Source organism: Erithacus rubecula, assembly GCF_903797595.1.
Source record: "Erithacus rubecula genome assembly, chromosome: 14".
NCBI classification, from domain to species: domain Eukaryota; kingdom Metazoa; phylum Chordata; class Aves; order Passeriformes; family Muscicapidae; genus Erithacus; species Erithacus rubecula.
In genome coordinates this window covers 15,808,590-15,828,410 of record NC_136666.1, presented here as the reverse complement: position 1 = coordinate 15,828,410, position 19,821 = coordinate 15,808,590, and the positions used below count along the sequence as shown (strand labels likewise).

General features: G+C 39.4%; 1 protein-coding gene across 3 annotated transcripts in view; it reads left to right on the top strand.

Moving 5' to 3' along the window:
• THSD4 (thrombospondin type 1 domain containing 4) overlaps positions 1–19,821 on the top strand; it is a 204,362-nt gene that overhangs the window by 22,394 nt on the left and 162,147 nt on the right. For all 3 annotated transcript variants that reach the window (XM_079318468.1, XM_079318470.1, XM_079318469.1), the window contains 2 exons: positions 1,218–1,287; positions 11,923–12,356. In XM_079318468.1, the coding sequence (XP_079174594.1) occupies positions 1,218–1,287; positions 11,923–12,356 (504 nt within the window). The remainder of the gene's footprint in view (positions 1–1,217; positions 1,288–11,922; positions 12,357–19,821) is intronic.

Here is a 19,821-nt window from a genome sequence, read left to right as displayed (position 1 = left end):
TACTTACCTAATGGTTCCTTCTGCAGTATATTAGCAAGAATAAACATAGAAAACACAAGATAAACATTCTCCTTAGCAGAATACTTGTATTTGTGGTAATTAAATGCTTAGTATTAAAAAAAACCCTTTCTTTTTAGGAAGTCTGTCTCAGAAAATGCCTGAAACAATAAGAAATATTTAAAGGATTACTGGGTAGGGAGCAAAGGAAGGAGCTGTGACTAGGAAATGCAGCTGGATTTTGTCTAGTCCATTAGTTTGCAGATGTATTTTGTACCCAAATCCATCAGTTTTACTTTCTGCATTGAAATTCAGCAAACAAATAGCAGCTTTCCCCCTTATAGTGGGTCTGAAACATACTCTTTGTAGACTGAAAAGTCAAACTCCTGGTACAAATAAAGATACCTTGATCCCTTTTGCCATACCTGTCCATGTTTTCTGGTGAAAGGGCTTGTTAGAAGGAGACAAACCAGTCTGTGTTGCAAATTAAAGCAAACAAAAGACTAAGCTGACTGTGCCTAAGCTGTAACAGGCTCCTAGGAGTCCCTACAGTGGTGAGGCTTGACAGAACAGTTTGTTTGGGCTTGGTTCCCATTATGACTCCTTTCAGACTGAAGATGTGGGGACTATGGTGATGCTTGGCTGCTTATCCTGAGTCTCTGGTGGGTTGTGTTTGCTGCTTTCCATCTTCTGTGCCCATTAGGTTATTCAATTTTGACAAGTGTTAGGCAGCTGGGGAAGAACCTATTTCTGTTTCCTGTGTGCTGGAGGTGGAGTGTTCATCTGTAAAATGAGGAGCCAGAGCTAGAAGCAGATGTGGTCCACAGATGGGTGAATTCTTACTTAGCACTTAAAAAAACTTGCAAAGCTTATGTCAGTTTGACACTGAATGCTGGGGTGTTAAAATACTCACTGCAAGGAATTTTTTAATTTAAACATGAGGTTATGTGAACTACTATCAATGGATTCTATTTGGTTGACTTTTGCATTATAGCTGTACAAATCTATGTATGAACCTGGTTCATACATTCAGGTATAAGCCTGCTGTGAACAGGGTCTTATCAGAACATTTCATGACAGTTTAGTGAGTCTGCTTTGGTTAGCAATGATATTCAAGTGTCTAAATATTTTCTTGCAGTGTGAAGCCCTGTAAGATGTTGTAGATGTGTGGTTTGAATTAGTGGTAATTATCTGTTCTGTTTCATTGTTTGCCTTTTCAGACTTCTCAGTTCCCTAGCAGTGCTGGGATTTCAGTTTGTCATCCCACAGCCTTCAATTGAACACAGAAAGGTAAGCATTAGAAGTAGTCAGATTTTGTGTACTGAAAGGTAAATGTGAAAACATTGGACTAAGATATGTAAAGCAATGCAATCTGAATAAAGTTCTGTTTGTGCATATGGGGGTATTTTGGTTTCTTTTTTTTTTTTAAACAAATATACATGTGGTTGAAAGAGGCTCATTAAAGTTAGTTAGCTGAGTAATTGTATGGAGCATTATAGGTCACAAAGAGTTACTAAAACTTTGGAGCATCATGTAAGACATGGAAAAAAGAATTCCTGAGTAGAGCAGACATGGAGTGAGTAGAGAACCACCCAGCTGCTCATAGTCAGCTCTTTCTCTTGCAGAGATAGAAATGTCTGTAACAGAAGCTGGACCCAAACCACTCTGTTGCTATTCAAATTGCTAGAGATTGGAGCTGAAAACTGCTGGAATTTCCTGTTGTGTTCTTGTGGATGGGTCACTCATCCTAGACGTTGGCATCTCTAAGGCTTGCAGCCTGCACTTTCCATCCTGCTCAGCATTAGTGAGATCTTGGCTGGAATCCTTGGGGTTTTGCACTGCTTTTCAGGAAAGTAGTGGACAATTTGGAGAGAAACAGAGAGCAGCAGGGAGAATCCCTAAGGATTTTGAAGTCTTACCTCTGAGGGGAGTTTGAGTGAATTCATATTGTTTATTCTAAAGATTGGAAGCACTGGCACTGGAGGCAGGTATAATCTTCAAATACTTTTGAAGTATTAAAAAGAAGTCTGGCTTTTTTCTATTTGGTGGAGCAGATGAGAAGAAACAGATTTAAACTGAGGCAAAGCTTAGGTTTGACATTAGAAAAAATTTGTCATGGTAAAGATGTAAAGATTATATTGACTGAATAATATGTAGAATTTCCATTATGTAGGTCTCTGTGAATATGTCACAAAAATGTTTATCAGGAACAATATGCAGGTGTTGCTGATTCTGCCACAGACCTGAGGCAAGACCCCTTGGATGCTGTTCTGTCTCTTCTCACTCTCATCACATTCACTTCATATCAATGTTGTTCTCATATCTTAATATCTATTGGTATCTCATATCTATCAGTATTCAAACACAACCAATTAATTATTGAAAGTATGAAATAACCTGTTTAAAAACAAGTTTTCTTTTTACTATAGATTTTTAAATAACAATCTAAGATATGCATTTTTTTCAAAACAATGCTGTTAAAAGGAAAAAGGCAAGTTTGCAGGGTTTGCTTTTTTTAATGTGCATGTGCCACTGTCTTTAGAGTAAAAAGGTATTTGGACAATAGCCTTATAGATATGGACTAGAAACCTGAATCTGTCTGGTTGTCAGAGTCCAGAAGAACACAGAAGTCCTGTTAACTCCTTGTGCAGCCTATTTGTAAGACAAGTTAAATGAGGTCAGTAATGATTTGGTCTGAAACTGGCACGGTCCAGTCTGCAGCAAGCTGTCCAAGGGCTCTATTCTAAACTGCAGGACAATTCAGTACTTTTGCCTATCTTACATCTCTTCTCTTTTGTTGTGCAGTTGAGATGGTCATGCTGCTGCTCTGGTTTCAGTACTCTGTCTGATTAGACATTCTTTTGTAATACTGACAGTGGAGAGATGCTTCAGTCCAGCTTCCAAATGGCCTTAGGGGGAATAAATCTACTAACTAAAATAGAGTTACTCAGAGAAACAATTGCTTCATTCTGGGAAGCCCCGGAATTAATTTAGATAAAATCAGATTCTTTGTTTTCAATTGAATGAGAAATGCCACGGGTCTGGAGTGTGTTCTGTACTAGTTAAAGGGACTTAAGGGCATGGTAACCACCTTAGAGACATTCCTTTTACTGAGAGCAAGGCACAGGTTTCCTAGTGACAATCTCACACGGGCCCCAAGGCAGGCTGTCCTTCTGGGCTCTTACCCTAGGGGAGAGGATTCTATTCATGCCAAACTGTGGTTAGACTGGAAATCTGTATTTATTATACTTTTCACAAACCTTCTGCCCCACCTATAAGCTCCAGACAAGAGGGGCTGTTAGTAACTCTGAAGGCCAAGTCAGACATGTTTCTGAGTGTGAGTTCTGAACTTTTCTAGCTCTGGAAGTTCTTTCTTGTCTTTTCCTGCAGTAACTCCAACATATATTTGCTGACATCCCCTGTGCATTTCTGGATAGATGTCTCTGCTGTTTGGCAGGGTTTTTTCCATAAGAGAGGAGGTCAGTTGTGCAGAAGGGAAGAAAAGGAGAGGAGGATGACGAAGGATGTGATGAACAATTTTAACAAAATAGTGAGTAATGAAAGTGGTGTTTGCTAACTTCCATATACTCACTCAAAGGATACAGTATGGGGAATCCAGTAACTAGAGCTGAAGTCTTATGAAACATAGACCATACCCCAGACCATTCAAAGCTCAGAGCAGGAGTTCTGCGTTTTTCTGGAAGAAAAGATCACAGCTCCAGTTGCATTCCAGTGCCGGTGAGCTTACAGGGTCATAGGTAAGTTTCTCATCTTCTTTCAGAGCAGTTCTGCATGCTAGTTCTGTTCAAACTTTGGATGAGAGGGATGACAAAGATGAGAAGCTTTTTGGATTCACAGATGAGTTCTTCTGTTAGGGAGTATTGCTTGCTACTTTATATTAGCTTGTCTTCTCTGCTTTTGGAGTGTTGGGTAGATGACTCACTGAGAGATCTGGAGAGGTGTTATGGCAATTACAGAATAAATAAAATGTGTATTTCTATCACATGTGGATCCCAAAGAATCTAAGTGTAGAAATAAACAGAATGGCAACAGCTTTGCCACAGCTGACCTGGAGGAGGCCAAGGGTAGTATAAGCTTAGTGACCTAGGCCCCAGATGATAGTGAGTGGTGAGGGAATACTTTTAAAAATAAAGAAACCTAATTTGTGATTTAGTGAGGGCCTGATTGCTATAATCTTTACCTTTCTGTAAATGAGAAGCAATCCTACCATGGATAAGGAATGGTTGCATAGAAGTGGTAGAAGTGAGATCAGGTGTGAGCTGTCTGTTACTTGAAAGCACTTAATGGTCTCAGAAGAGTGGAAAATAACCTCTTCCTTTAAACACTAATCTCCCATAGTGCAATGGAGGTGGTCGTGGTGTGAAAAAAATATCCAGACTTGGGGGAAGCTTCAAGTTTTGTTGGCACAAAAACTGTTCTGAACCTTTTCCAGAGCTGTTTACTTTCTAGACTATTCAAATAATGTTAAGGTTTCTTCAGATGTGGTCAGAGTTGGTTGAAGGGGCAGTTAAGCTGTCCAGGCACTGTAACTCCCTTCAGTGATTTGTGAATACAAAGGTCTTCTATTTCCAGGCATTTTAGCCCTTTAATCTTCACAGGCACAGATGTTCAGAGATTTTATACAAAGAACGGAAACACAAATGGTTTAAGCTGGTAATATTTACACTTACCATGTACTGTAAAATTCAAATGGTTTACTACTTCTCTGATTAAAGGCTTCCAAAATGCACTGAAGGATTAAAATAGCTGAGCACACGAACCAGGCAGACATGTACACATTGTGTCATGATGTTTTGTTTGGCCTCTACTCCATTTTTCTGCTAGCCTTGAGAGAAGTTATCTGCAAGTTTTTGTTTTTATTTTTTTTGGGGAGGTGGGGCTTGGTAGATTGTTTTTTATCAAACCACCAATGTCCCACATGTTTCTTATAAAAGGGGTAAAAAATATGGTTGTTTCAAAGGAACATATATAAAATGGACTGTAAAGCTTTGCTGCTGAGAAATTGTCATAGCTATACAGGTAAGGACTTTATTGGAAATCAGCTGAGCTAATGCTGGAAGAATATTCCTTTAAGATGCTTAGATTAGTGAAAGAATTAAAGGGGTTCCATAGATGTGTTTACAACACTGGCAAGGAAATACAATAATTTCACACTTGAACAGGTTCTAAAACTAAACTATCATTTCCTCAGCCCATTCAAAATTCAGCATGCTGTGCCCTGAGCAGCACTTCAGGTCTCATTTCTGAGAGTCTGACTGATTTTGTTTTTACACTCTTTAAATTTTAAGAATGTGAAGCCAACTCTTTCTTTGTGGCTTGATCATTGATCAATTTATTAATGAAAGATGAAGGTCCATGAAGAATACAGTGTTCATCTCATCCCAAGTGTCACATATGCATTTTAATGAGTATCATTATACTATTTAAGTGATGTTTTGAATCCTCAGTCAGTCTGAGCCGGCTGTGGCAAAAGCTGCATGCAAATCCTTTGTGACAGACTGTGCCCTAATGAAATCTTTAATTAGTCAGAACTTTAAGATAAAGAAAGTGCAACCCTGGAGTAATGGAATAAATAAGGAGTCATGTTTTCCAAGTGCTTGACACTCCTTTAGTAACAATGGGGACAGTTTGGTGTCATAGCATGGTCATCATGAGTGGGGTAATGAGAAGAAGGACCATGGAAGAGACAGTGAACAAACACCTAAAACCTGAAGGGTTTGGGGGAGTATTAACAGAATTTACAGGGGCTCTTTGCTCTGGGAAGCACAGGACAAAGAGGTTAGTAGCAGCTGAAAGTAAGGCATGCTGGCTTCTGTTAATTCCACTTTGCATCCATTATGTGAATATGGGTTAACTCGGTGAATACCACTGGTAGCATTTTTCTGAGTGGGTGATAAAATGTTCTCCTAGATACAATTTCTTTGCCTTTGGGTGAAAGTAATACCATAAAGCTGTGAGAAACATACATTTGTGCCTGTTATATCCCTTTCAGATGTATATTTAGGAATATGATGTAGTTAATTTGTTCTTGAGTCCATTTCCATTCTGGGCATTTACCCAGAAAAAAGAATTACTGTATAATATGTTAAAAATTAAATCTGTAAAATGTAATAACATTATTGTATCTAAACTGAAATGGTAAGAAATACCAGAAATGTCTGACTTGCTTTAGATATCTCTAGGTTTAAACCTTGCCATTTCCTTGTATCCCTTTTCAGTTTTGAATTTGAATTGCTATAGCATGCTTAGTATCTACAGAGTACTTAGTAACATTGGCTGAGGCTATAACAGGTTAATGATGTAGCTGGCTAAAAGGTATATACTGTCACCAAGCATTATAATCATTATTACTGTGAAATTCCACCATTAATTCATATTTGGAGTATGGTATGCAGCACTGCACACCCGTGTAAGAATGTAGGAGTGGAAAAGGTGCTGAGAATGAGGAATTCCTTACAAAAAGAAACTAAACAGATTAAGACTGCTGAATTTGAGGAAGAGATCCTGGAACTGGATTGTGTTAGCAATTGCAAATCAGACATCATAGTATGGTGAAGGAGAATACAGAATGATCATTCTTCATTTATCACAAGGGAAAATTTGGGAGACATCTTGAAATGATCAGGCTGCATGTATGACCAGAGCAAAGAGAAGCACTTTTTCAATGTAAAATCTAGAATCTTTTGGAAGCCAAGATAAAATTATACCAAAAAATGTATTAATTGTCTTCATAGGGAGTAAGTCCAGTATTGGGTATGAAGAACAATTGCAATATGGTGTTTAGCTGAATTACTGATTAGCTGTAAGCAGAAGCTCCCTGGATATCTCTGAATATGTTCTGTTTCCTAAAGTTTTGCTTCTTCAACTCAGTCAGAAACACAATGCTGAGTTAAATGGGCCTCTGATCTAAGCATTTCTCCCCCAATTTTTCTGAACAGTAAATTTGTACTTAATCTATAGTTTAACAGGATGATGTGTCCTACAGTATTTAAAATTAGTGTTTGTCAGATCAGTACAGCTTTGTCTGCCATTGTCTTCCTGCACAATAAGTTATGTTTTAAACAGTTGTGGCTTTCAGTTCAAGTGATGTTTCCTCTTCAGGGACATTCTTGCAATAGTATAGTTTCAACAACTGCTGCTGAAATCCTGAGATGTGGATCTTATTTCTAAATTCTGACAGAGGCAGTACTAGAAATTGGCATTGAATTTCTATACCTTGTGTACTCCTACTTTTTGCTGAATTTTTGACTCAGGAGCAGAGTGATTGGTGAATTACGTGAATTAAAGATAAACTGTTTTTCTGTTTAGAATGTCATCTAGGTCAGCCTGCTGGTAGTATGTTTAATTCCATATGATTTTAGGAAAGAAAAACCCCAACAAGCTCTTTTAGTCTAAAACCTGTACATAGTGCCACTCCTATGTAGAAAAGTGACGAAATACCAGAAAACTGGGGAAAAAGAACAGAAAGGAATGCAGGGTACTGATGAGTGGAGGAAGGGATGACCCTGAAACTGCCCTTCTGAAAATCCAGCCTCAATTCCTTTTTACCACTCACTGGTCAAAAGGTGGCAGATTGAAAGATATTTGGTAACAGCCATTATGAAGAGAATTTCTCATTAAAGGACTCTTTGATAGCAGATTAATAGGAGTTGGTACAGTTGTAGAAATTGCAAGTATTTGCACATGTGAAAACTTATCTTACTTTTCTTTACATTATTTATTGTACAGCTGCATGTAGTGAATGGTATTGTGTCCACTTCCAAGCCTTGGCTTGCAAAATAAATGAAAAATGTGTAGGAAAGAAAGAAAGACAGAAATTAAAGGGGAAAAGAAATTGAGTTTGTAGAGCAAAATTTGGTTGGGATTAACTTGCAGTAGATAAAAATCTTTTTGGAGGTGCATTTTTAGTTAGAGTGAATCTAGGTCACCTAGAGAAGGAATCAGTCACGAACTGTGGGCAAGTAGATTAAATGGCTTGGTTGATCTCTCTTTTTACAGGCTATGTGATTCTCTTAAAGAAATTACTCTCATGGCTTAATTTGGCAAGAAAAGTTCAGTGTGCATTTCCCTTATTCCCCAGTGCAGGCTCAGACTCTTCCTTTCAGAAGGTGTGTTTTTAATGGATAGTTCTTAAAGCAAGAGAAAGAGTGACCTAATGTCAGGGATCTCTAAGTAGGTGGTTTGTCTGAGATGCTCTGAAATACTTCAGCTGACTCCTGTAGCTAACTGTAATTTCTTGGCTGTATCACAGAGCTGTGGCAGAATTTCTTCTTGGCTACTTAGTTACCTGGAAATCACAGGATCAAAGTGGGGGAACTGGCCTGTGGGTGTTGTAATTCAACTCCTCTGCCCTGAGGAAGGATTTTGCCTGGTAGAGTTTAGGATTGGTCTCAGTGCTGCCAGGACCTCCTCAGGCAATTTGTTTCCAGGCTTTGCTTGCCTTTTCTCTAAGTAGTTTTCCTCCTTTAATTTGTATCACTTTTGATTAAATTTAAATCTAAATGATTATTAATGCGTTGGCTATAAACAAGAACAATTTGCTGCAAAGAGAAAAGTAACAGCTTTTTGTATTTATTTACGTAAATAGTTTGGGAGTGTCATTATTGTCCCTTCTGTTTTTCATCCCTGAAACTAAGCAGCTTCATCTTATTCAGTCTTTCATTCACTGGGTAGATTATGCCATCAATCACATCATCTCCTCTAAAGATTCATCTGTAGCCCATATCTTACTCAAAGAAAGAAAGCAGTAAGAAAAGTTCATAACCTGATTTGCTACTGAAAATTCCCATCTCAAAATTTTGTTATCTTACAACTAAGTAATATTGATGAATTTGTCTATAAGAGGTTATAATGTTACTTTTTTTTAGGTTTTTTATTTATGTTCTTCCTTAACTAGCTGGATTAAACCCTTTTGTGCTGTGTCTACAACTCTTTCACTGTGAAGATTAGGGGGTGTAAAATTACTTTACATTGCCTTCAGTCATTTGAAGTATCATTTTATCTGACCCAATTCTTGCTGCAATGAAGTTCAGCACTGGCAGGGTCTCTGTGTAGCAGGCTGACACTTTTCACTATTCAGTTTCTTTTTCTGCACAATGGTACATTTCTTATGTTAGTGAGAACTTGAATTGCTTGTAGGTATAGTTTTTAGTTGTTACCTGCATGAGTGTCTTTGGCATTTAAAAAACCCAATACACTGAATCATCATAGAAATGATTAAGAAGTAGTCCAAACAGGTGAAACCTTGTCTGATAACAAAGGGCTATTAGTTTTACACTAAGTAAATTTTACTGCAGACTGAGTTCAGACCAGAAGAGTGTCTCTGTGTGTAGTCATTACCATTTTATATCTGAGGTAGAGCATATTAATGCACAGTGCAAGTATGGGCAGTAAATATTCACTGGAAAAATCACAAACTGAAGACTAGCTTATTTAGTTGGTCAAAGTGTGAGCCAGTGGTGTTCTGTTATTGGATATGAAAGCAAATGTAGCAGCCAGAAAGACCTTGTTGCATGTTCTCAGTTTGACATTATATGGTATTAGGTTGTACAGGCTATTGGATTTTAAAGGCTGATGCCAAATGGGGTATGCACAGGAAAAAAGACTTTAAATACAGAGACATCTGCTCCTGTTTTCAAATAACATGTGAGAAATGGGTAACATATCACACTAATACAGATGCTTTTTATAAATCAGAAGTTATAATTAAATGCAGTTTTTTCTGTGGTTGGTGATGAAAGCATGAGAGCAACCTCAGAGGGGGGAAATGTTTCAAATGATGTAGACCACAACCAAGTATTACACAGCAGCACCACAAACCCTGCTCTGGCTTGGCTTGTTGTTTTGTAATGCTGCATTCAAGCCGTGTTTGCAAGCCATGTTCCAGCCCAGGCTGCTGATGAGCAATGTGTGCTCCCTGCCTGACTGGGAGTGACCAGACGTGGTGCCTGTGATGAGAGACTAGCTGTGGAGATGGTAATCTCTTGCTATCATACAATAATGTCTGAGGGAGAATTATTAATGCAACTTACAGGTTTAGGTTCTCATGCTGTGAAGGGAGGAGAAGTGACAGACAAGGCTGGCTTTCCAGAGTTCATTCTGAGGCAGCTGCACTAGAATAGTGCTGGAGAAGTATGGCAAACACATTTGTGGACAGTGCCTTTTCTTGTCTCCCAGCTGAATTGATGTGTGTGCTTGTTGGTACTCAGAGCATTAATAAATTACTGAAAGGATGTTGAATTTAAATTTAAAAGAATGATCTGCATATTAATAATTGTGAGAATCAGATATTGGGAACCCACTTTAGAAACTTGTGATTCAACTAGTTGGTCAAGAGAAACAAGAGAAAAACTGCAAGTTTGAGTACTTTACTCAGTGCAAAACACTGAGAAATCCTGACTATATCTAGCTCCAAGAATGGGTAAACCTTGGGGAGACCACAGGGAGATGATTGGTGACTGTAACTTCCTGGCATACCTTTCCAATCACAAGGTCAGGATGTTTAAAATACTTAGCTTGAGGGGTTAACTCTCCTTGTGGAGAGACCCTATCCTTCCTAATCTTTCCTAGCTTCCTTCATGAGAAGGATCCTCTCTCTTTGGGGTTCTTTCTTTCACTTTCCTTGTGCTGCTGAATGGTGAGTATGGACTAATTAGCACTGTACTCCAGAGACCAACAATTTATCCCATCTTTTATTGAATTTGATGGGAATTTCTGTGAATGTATTGGGTAATGTGGGGACTGGGGCACAAGTGGTAATATAAGAGTTAACTATAGCAGCATTTTTGGTTGGTTGGTGAACCTGTCCTCTTACATTATTGCCTTTGTAAAAAGTTCCACATTAGATGGGAGTTCCTGAAATATTATTGCAACCACCAGCACTCTCCATTGTTGAAGCGTCAAGAGTGCAGCAGAGCAGTGAGTGTCTGTTAACCCAATTTCATTACCAAAAATGACCTTATTTCCTGCTTTTGGTAATATTATAACACATTTCCAAGCTTTGCATCATGTAATTTTTCCATTGCTGAGAACAAAGAAAATCTATTTCTATCCAGATAGTCCAAAAGAAAAACCAAAATCGTAACCCAACCCAAAAAACCAACCAAAAAACCACCACAAAACCCCCCAAAAACTCAGCAAAACCAGCCCCAAACTTTTTGTCTGAGTGGTTGAATGTTGTAGGAGATCTCCTCCTATACTGACAGGAAGGGAATGTTATAAATGAGAAACAAAAGTCTCGATATTCAGCAAAATTTAGATTGCTTTATTTTATATAGACAGAGCAATGCAGCACTGGGGAAAATGTGAGGGGTCACTGCCCACTCAATGCTCCATCGAATTTTGGTTTGCAGCTTCTCTTTATAGTGTGGTTTTCTCGTAGTAATCAATAATTGTTATTTTTTTGCTGTCATAATTTTGCCAGGTAAGCAGTGATGGTCAAAAGAAATATCCATGATGTTTCTGGGCATTGTCAAGTCTCATAGATAACCATCTGGTCTTGGTAGATAAAGAACGGCAGAAGTTGGGAAGTTTGGTCTCAGTAGATAGGCTGCAATTGATTAGACAAAGGCAGGAGATCTGATTTTGCAAAATCTATCAGGCTGCAGGAAAGTCTTGTTTTGCAAACTGGTAGTAGATACAACTTATTTAGAAAATATAATATTTATAGCAGGGATTTAAAACTGAATGATTTAATATTTCCCTTTATCTAGTTCCATGCCTCATCTAAGTATTCTGGTTTATACAAACTCCAAAACTTCTGATTAACACGATTCTTTTATCAATTATCACAGAGATTTAGACAAGTTACTTGCTATGCCATTCCATTTCGCTTGTGAATGGCCGAAGGTATTCGCGCTCCCCCCTTGTTCCAGTGCCAATTCCGATTGTGTGTTGTGTCCGCAGGTCCCGCAGAGGATAGAAGAGCAGGGCGATGCTCCCGAGGACAGCGGTGCGGGGGTGCCCGGGCTGTGGGGCAGCTGGGGCCCCTGGTCCGCCTGCTCGCGGAGCTGCAGCGGGGGCGTGATGGAGCAGACGCGGCCCTGCCTGCCCGCCTATTACCGGGAGCGCTACCGCCGCCCGGGCCGCCACTTCCCGGCCTCCGAGCGGCCTCTGCCCCACCACAGCGCCCGCTACGAGGAGCCGCTCTCTGCCTACCCCGGGCACGTCATCTCCGCCATCCGCACCTCCGTGCCGCTGCACCGCAGCGAGGAGCAGCCCTGGGCCGGGCCGCGCAACAGCAGCAGCGGCAGCGGCGGCAGCAGCCAGGGCGGGCGGGCGGCGCTGCGCGGCAGCCGCCACTCGCAGGGCCCGCGGCACGGCGCCAGGCCGGACAAGAGGTACGGCTCGGGCTGCCCCGGCACATTCACACATTGCACACCCACGGGAAGGTTACGGGGGTCAGCACCGGCTGCTGCAGCGCTTACCGCCTCCCTTCACCGCTTACCTGATGCCCGAGGCAGATGTAATTATTCCGCAATGCTGCTAAGCAGATTATCTCACTTCCCCGAAAGATTTGTGCTGTGATTTATTGAGAGATTTTTCCTTTTTTGCTGCACTCTCATTTGACATTCCCATTAAATATTAGAACAAATAACTGTTCGATAATTGTATTCTTAACTTCATCAGCCAGACTGATATTAATTGGTTGAAAAAAATTAGCTTTTTTCAACTGTCTGTTAATTTCATTTCTACTCTAGTTTTGTCTTGTATTTCTATTTACTGCCTTTTTGTTTTCTCGTTTTTCTTTGTTTCTTTCTACCACTTCTTTTAGGAAATTTTCCTATTTGAAGAAAATTTTAAAAAAAAGTGGTTGTTTAATACATGGAATATTTTAAACACTGTATATGTTTTTGTTAATTTCATAGTAACATTCTTTAAGGCTGGGTGGAGCTGTGCTGGTACAGGTAACTAATTTTCCAACTACTGGAGAAACTCTTCATTATCCACTTTGACACTCATCTATCAGGTTTTTTTTAAAATATGTGTGTGAAAGGAAAATAGATGTGTTTCCATTTTGGAGACTGAGCAGAACAGACACGGAGATGGGCTGGGATGGAGCGCTCCTTAAATGTCTGTTCTCCCTCTCTTTCCTCTGATTATGGATTCCAGCAACTCTCTGGTTCTTTCCCTCTCAGCTCTCTTCTAGGAGATGCATGAGGAGAAGTTTTTTGGGGTAGCTGATGAAAAAACCCAAACCAAACAGAAAACACCTCAGCCCCTCCCACCCAACATGATCAAAGAAACCTTCCTTTTCATTTGCATCTTTAAGATTTCTAGTGAAGCAGTCAATTGTAATTTCCTTTTTAAAATTTTTTTGCTGTGCTTAACAACATAAGAAAGAGTATTACCTTGAGGCAGTATTCCAGCCTGACTGGAATACGACAGTAGAACTCTGTTGTTGCTGCTAAGGGCTTTCTCAACCCCTGCAAGAAACTCAGTCCATTGAAAAGAATACTTGAAAATAGAATTAACCTGTTCAGCTCCTGCCTGTCTCAGTGAAGAATGAGTTTCAAAAACTGGGACCAGCTGTTCAGATATTGGTCTTCTCTGATGTTGCCAATTTCCTTTGTCACTGCTTTGTCTTTCTGTCAAACCCATGGAAATGACAGCCTAGACTGGTTGAGTATAAAATCAGTGTGGCACTGATGGTCTTGCAGAAGCTCAGGGAATGCCAGAGACAGGATTAGTAGTATTAAAATGAGTACACTGAGGCAAAAGTAATGTTTTGTTTTTTGTTTTCCTACTTAATAATTTGCTATAGTGCACTTCTGGGCTGTGCAGTGTGGCAGCCCCAGGCTGTGGGCTGTCACTGGCACTGGGAGCCTGGCCTTGAGCAGCACAGTCATGCAAAGGCTCTTTGCTCTGGCCCTTGGCACCTCTGTCACCAAAGGAATCCCTGGCTCTGCAGCAGCCCTGCTGCCCCTGCTGGGCTTCCACCCCCAGGGACTGTCCCCTGCTGCTCTGGTGGCCTCTGCAGGCCAGCACAGGCTGCAGTGCTGTGGAACAATCACTGCAGGAGTGGCTGGAGCAGGAGACCATGGTGAGCAGAAAATGATACTGACTGTGAGCAGAACTGAAGCTGTGTTACTTACTAAGAAATGCCTTGCCATATGAAATATTCAAATGCTCACTTTCCTGTATGATGGAGGCATTTGCTTTTGAAAATTCTTGTGCTTTCCTAAGCACAGTACAAGCTTCTGTACCACAGTTGATTTTCCACCCCCACACATTCTGCCCCTTGGCTAAAGACTGGATTCAAGGTCAGTGTTTTAATCTTACTTGCATAATAAGTTATTTCCATCTTGTGTTAGGAGGTCCCTGGTGGTTTTAAAGCCTGTTGTGTTGCATAACTTTCAGATTCCTTGGTGGTGACTGTAAAAACAGAATGAGAACAAAAAATGTTATTTGAAAATGTAATTTGAATGACAAAGCTAATAGTTTTCCTTGATTTACAAAATCCAGAGTAAAAACTTGCTTTACAAAGGAGATTACTATTCCTATCAGGTATATGGAAAATGGATTCCAAAATGTGAATTACTCTACATAAGATTTTTATACAGTAGAACTGTGTTTAGTGTTCACAAAAAGGATGGTATTGGAAATTCCTGTCAGGCTATTAAATAACACTTGTGTTTTCACAATTTGTACAGTCAGTGGAAACTTTTTGCGGTATTTTTATTTACTGTACTGGACTTTATATAAAAGCTGTAATTTTAGCAGACTTCCATAAAACTATAAGAGGGGAATGGACATCTGTGACTGAGATAAGCTCACATTGATACCATGGTAGAATGAAATTGGATGACTTCCAAGGCAAAGAGTTTTGACAGCAATAGCAGTCCTATACAGCAGCCCAGTGTGTTTGTATCATTTACCAGCAAGTGGAAAAGTTCTCTCCCTGCTTCCGAGCTGCTGACAAAGAACTGATAAGGGTGTTTTTAGCAAAATCCAAAATACAATTTGTATATCATAAAATCTGCTATACCTTGTCTTTGAAGAGGGTATTCACATTTCCAGCCTTTGAAACTTAGTTTAGTTAGGCCCTAGGAACCAGGACTGCATGAGAAGTTCAGAGAGAGTGAGGTTTGAGGTACCTACCATTAGAAGCCTGGTTAGAAGTGAGTATGAAAGAAGGCTGATGGTTCCCTGGGTTGTCCACTGGCAGAGGCAGAGCCCTCCCCAGCTTTGAAGAGCTGAGTTCCCTGCAGCACAGACTTGGTTTGTTATTTTTCACCTAGCTAATGGACCACACCAGACACTAGGAACAAACAGGAAAGAGGAGATAGTGAAAAAATATTTAAGCATTCAGACATCTATATTGAGAGGCACATATAGAAAAGTAATAAGGGCATGCAGAAAGATAACATGCTTTAAGAGAGAAAACACATCTTGAAAGGAGAAATTGTTCATGGACTAGGTTTTAGCACTTCTTTAATGTTGCATTTCCAGTTCTCTATTTTGGTGATGGTGAAGACAGAACCACAGTTTCTCACTGATGTACTGAGTGTAGGATGTTTACAGCTGCCTCCTTCACTTTGTCTTCACATAGACTTTGGTGGTGGAGCAGCAAATCTCAGTGTCTACTTGTGTGAGCATGATGTGGATTTTGTATCTGGGGTCAGAGGAGCAGAAAGAAAAAAACTAGAATTATCTCCAGAACTATGAGATAACTAAAGCATTCTTGCATAAATAGTGCAAGTTAAAGAAGTCTGTCAATAAGGAAAGGGCATCCCTAAAGCATTTCTTATGTATTTGGAAGAGAAGTGAGAGGAGAAATTTGCACTGAGGAAATAATCCAAAAATCATTGACTTCTCACATGTCTCTAGCTCTGGGTCTTTATTCAGCTGCCAGCAGCTGACGTGCAAGTCTGCTGTGCTGCTCTGTTCCCTGTATAGGGTCAGTTTGCATTTCTAGGCCTTTGAGCAATGGAAAGGAAGAGTGCATCATTTAATGTCAAACCAGAATTTCCTTTCTGAAAGTATTTCTTTTGACACCTCTCACAGATGCTTTGACCAGGCAAATGTAGGTCACTCTCTTGGCAGGTCTAAGTTAATTTTTAAAAGGACAATTCTATTGTTATTTCCTTAACCAGCCACGTGTTGTGATGCAAATTTTGTTCTAGTCAGTTCCTGTTCCTAGAGGTGAAAAAATGTGTGATTGCTGGACCTTCAGGTTCAAGAAGGTACTATTTTCTCTACTTGTGAGGCTTTATATTTATTGGCATGAGTGTTTGCTTTTCTTAGTATCTGGTACAAAACCCAGCTCAAGTACTTAGCCATCCCTGCTTTCATTATTTCTCTCATAGAATGATAATGTGATGGATTTTACCCCAAGCCCACTATGGTTATAAAAACTTACTGTGGGTGGGTGTGTGTACAGAAGGAAGATAGAGAGAAGGATTGGATCCCTTTCTAAGGACCAGAAAGATCTAAGAGCAGTAGTGGTAATAAAAGAATTCATTTTGGTAGCACTTGGGGGATTTAAAGCCATGTGAGAAAAATGTTTATTTTCCTTCTGAATAAAATTCTGGGCAGGATCTAATAGCAATAATGATCAAATGAGGCATTTCTTTACGAAATGAGTAGTTAGCTGGGACAGCTGAGTCCTCAGGTTGACTTTTTGCTGTCACACCTCTCATCTGGATATTCATCACATGGTCTCTCATGTCTCACTTATTATCACCAAACTAATATCAGTTTTTATTATGCTACTGCAAGCATTCTTTGAGTGGGATTACCAGAAATAACCTCCTATCACAATACTGTAATTGCAAATCACCTGAGCTTTCTTATTCTTACTGCTGAACATTCAACCCTTCCTGAGCTGGGCTCACTGTAGGAGGGGAGGTGAGAACTCTGCTGCTGTTTAATCAGGTGCCATTGAACTACTGCCCTGTCAGTGAGGGCTGGAAACAAGCAAACCTCCCACAGCAGAGTTATGAGTTACTTGCATTGAATTGCTGCTGGTTTACCTGACAACTGCATGGCTGCATTATTCAATCAAATCTTGAAGAAGAGGCTAAGAATTGCCTGGGGTCAGAGGTGTTACTGAAAAAGAGGATTGAAGTATTTGGGTTGAATTTTGGAATCCTATCTCAGTGTTGAAAGTCACATAAATGAGGTTATGCAGCACTTGCTGAGAGATCAGTAAAAGCAAATATACTAAGTTATTGTACTGGGCATACTGAAGCTATGCTAAACTGGGATATCAGTGGTGATCTCTGAGGATGGAAAATTTCATTTAAGGTAGTCCACATCCCATTAATTAAACCTGTTCCCAAGAGATAGTTTAGTTAGTGACCTTATTCATTCATTTTGCTGTTTCAGAAAAAGGTAAGTATCTTTTCCCCCTAATATGATATAGAAATGACAGTGGTTGTGGTGTTATGTGGTATAATCCACCCTTCCTTCAGAAGAAACACCTTTTAGACATTGTTGGTAACTCTGTGAATTCTAGCAGTTAACTGGTTTTTTTTGGACAAATTTCTCACAATAATTTTAATACTCTTATGTATTTGTGATACATGGGAAGCAGTGCATGTCCACAGATCATGGTGTGGTTACCAAAGTTACCATGAACATAAAAAGCAGTTATTTCCCTTGCTTTAGTTAATGAGAATGCCAATCAGTGAGATGCAGTGACAGCATCCTGTTGAAGAATCTGCTAAAATACTGTGGGGTGTGAACTCACTACCAGTTATGAACAGTGTAAGACAGTTTATTTTGTGACTTAAGGGGGAAAAAATTTATGGTGGAATCTTTTTAAAGTACACCTTGTTAGCTGTGTCCCTAATAATATATAAAGCATGAAAGAAAATTAGAAGCAGTAGGAGGGCTGGAAAGTAAATGATTGACTTGGACAATTGGAAGCCAGTCACAGTTTTGAATTATGGAGGAAATGCCACAGATTAAAATGCATGACTGAAATTATTTCAAGAATATTATCTGGGAGCAATAAAAAAAAAAAAGTGCATTATAAAATATATGCCCATAGCAATCCTGTTAACAGAAACTTATGGAATTAAGACCTGTTTTTTTCTGATTTAACATTTTGTGTCCTCAAGGACTTTTCCTTCTCCATTTTTTTTCTTAATTACATTTTAAATATTGGAGTACTATTTCAATAGCTTCATTGCTGACAGGAATAGGTAATAAGTCACTATCAGTTCTTGAGAAAAAAGAACCAAGGCAACTCTGTACTAAATACTTGAACTGTGAGTAGATGGGTAGTGTCCTTTAAAAACTGTCAATTAATTACAGTAATGTAGTGCGGCAAAACAGATAATTTGATATGACCTCAAGTATTAGATTAATTATTGGTATACTTATCCAGAGAAATAATTTAAGTTGGAATTTATGTAATTGATTCAGTTATAGAAGATTTTGCCTACTAAAAAGCGATTCTGTTAAAACCATGATGAGTAGAAGGGATTAAATTTAAGCCAGAGAGCTTTGATAGGGATCTAAGGGGACTCAGCTCCTTTAGAACTAATTTTCTAGTCAAAATCAAAGAACAACAGTTTTGGAGCATTTTTATGAAATGGAAATGAATAACAACAATGCCAAAGCAGAAATCAGTATAATTTAAAAAACTTCTGCAATGGTAAATACTGTGGAAATTTTTTTGGGAAATAAAGCTGTAAATTAATTTTGTAACCTGTCTTCTATTTTCATCTTGCACATTAAACCTCTGTTTCTGGTGATAGATCAGTGTTAAGTTCAGCTTGAGTAGGTGCTAGCTCTGGGTAGGTTCCTGTGCTGATAGGGCACAAGCACAGCCAGAAACACTTCAGAGAATAGATTATTGGCAGCGGCTGAATTCCCAAGTGAGGAGAACCAGCAAAAGCCTGGAGAATGCCTGGCCCTGGCCACCCAGATGTGCAGCTGGACCAGGCTCACTGAGGACAGGGCTTTCCTTAGCAGGTTAGGCAAGCTGAATGTCGCTCCAGGACAGGACTCCTGGCAAGCTTCAAACTTGGAAAAAAGCTTCAAACTTGACCAAACTTTACACAAAATTAAAATAAAGGTCTAGATGTTGTTTTACTCTATCTGAGGATATGGGGTGAGATTCTGTTGTCTTTCTTTACTGTGCTTGTTGCAACTAGGAATACAGGGGAGAAAATAATCTCCCTCTATTTGTGGAATTATTTTTGCCGATAGACAAGAGAATATATTGGGAGAAAAATATCTGTAATTCCTATGCAGTTTTTTTCCTCCTTATCTCTGGTGAAACTGGTGGCTGCAGGTTGTTACCTTTCCAAAACATTGCATTATTTCTTGAGAAACAGTGAAAGGTTGTGAATTGAAAATGTGAGGAATCAGAAGTTTCTTTGGGTTCATTGTAAGGAAACTTTCCAGAAGTTTTACAAGTCTTCCTTGTTGTCATAAATGAGTGGTTTTGCTAATGTTCACCCTTGCAGTTTTTCATTTACAAGAGAAGTACTTTGATACTATGAGATAAGATAAATGAAATGCTGAAAAGCTCATGGAAATACATTCTTTATTCTGCCTGACATCAGAAGCGAAAGAAAACGAGTTATGCTTCAGCTGGAAGTGAGCCAGGGAACCTCCATTTAGAAGCAGTGGGAGAAATGTAAGGAGAGAGGAAGTGATGGAAAAAGGGAAAAAATGAAAAAGGTATGTTGGAGAGAGGCTGTGTAAAGAGCACTTAACAGAAGAGGTGGAGGCCCAGGAAATCTGTAATCTTACCTGTGTATCTTAAAGACACTGTATATCCTTAGTTCAAAGAGGGTTTCTATTCGATATAAATAATCAGCCCACCAGCTCTGAAAGTGCTTCAGT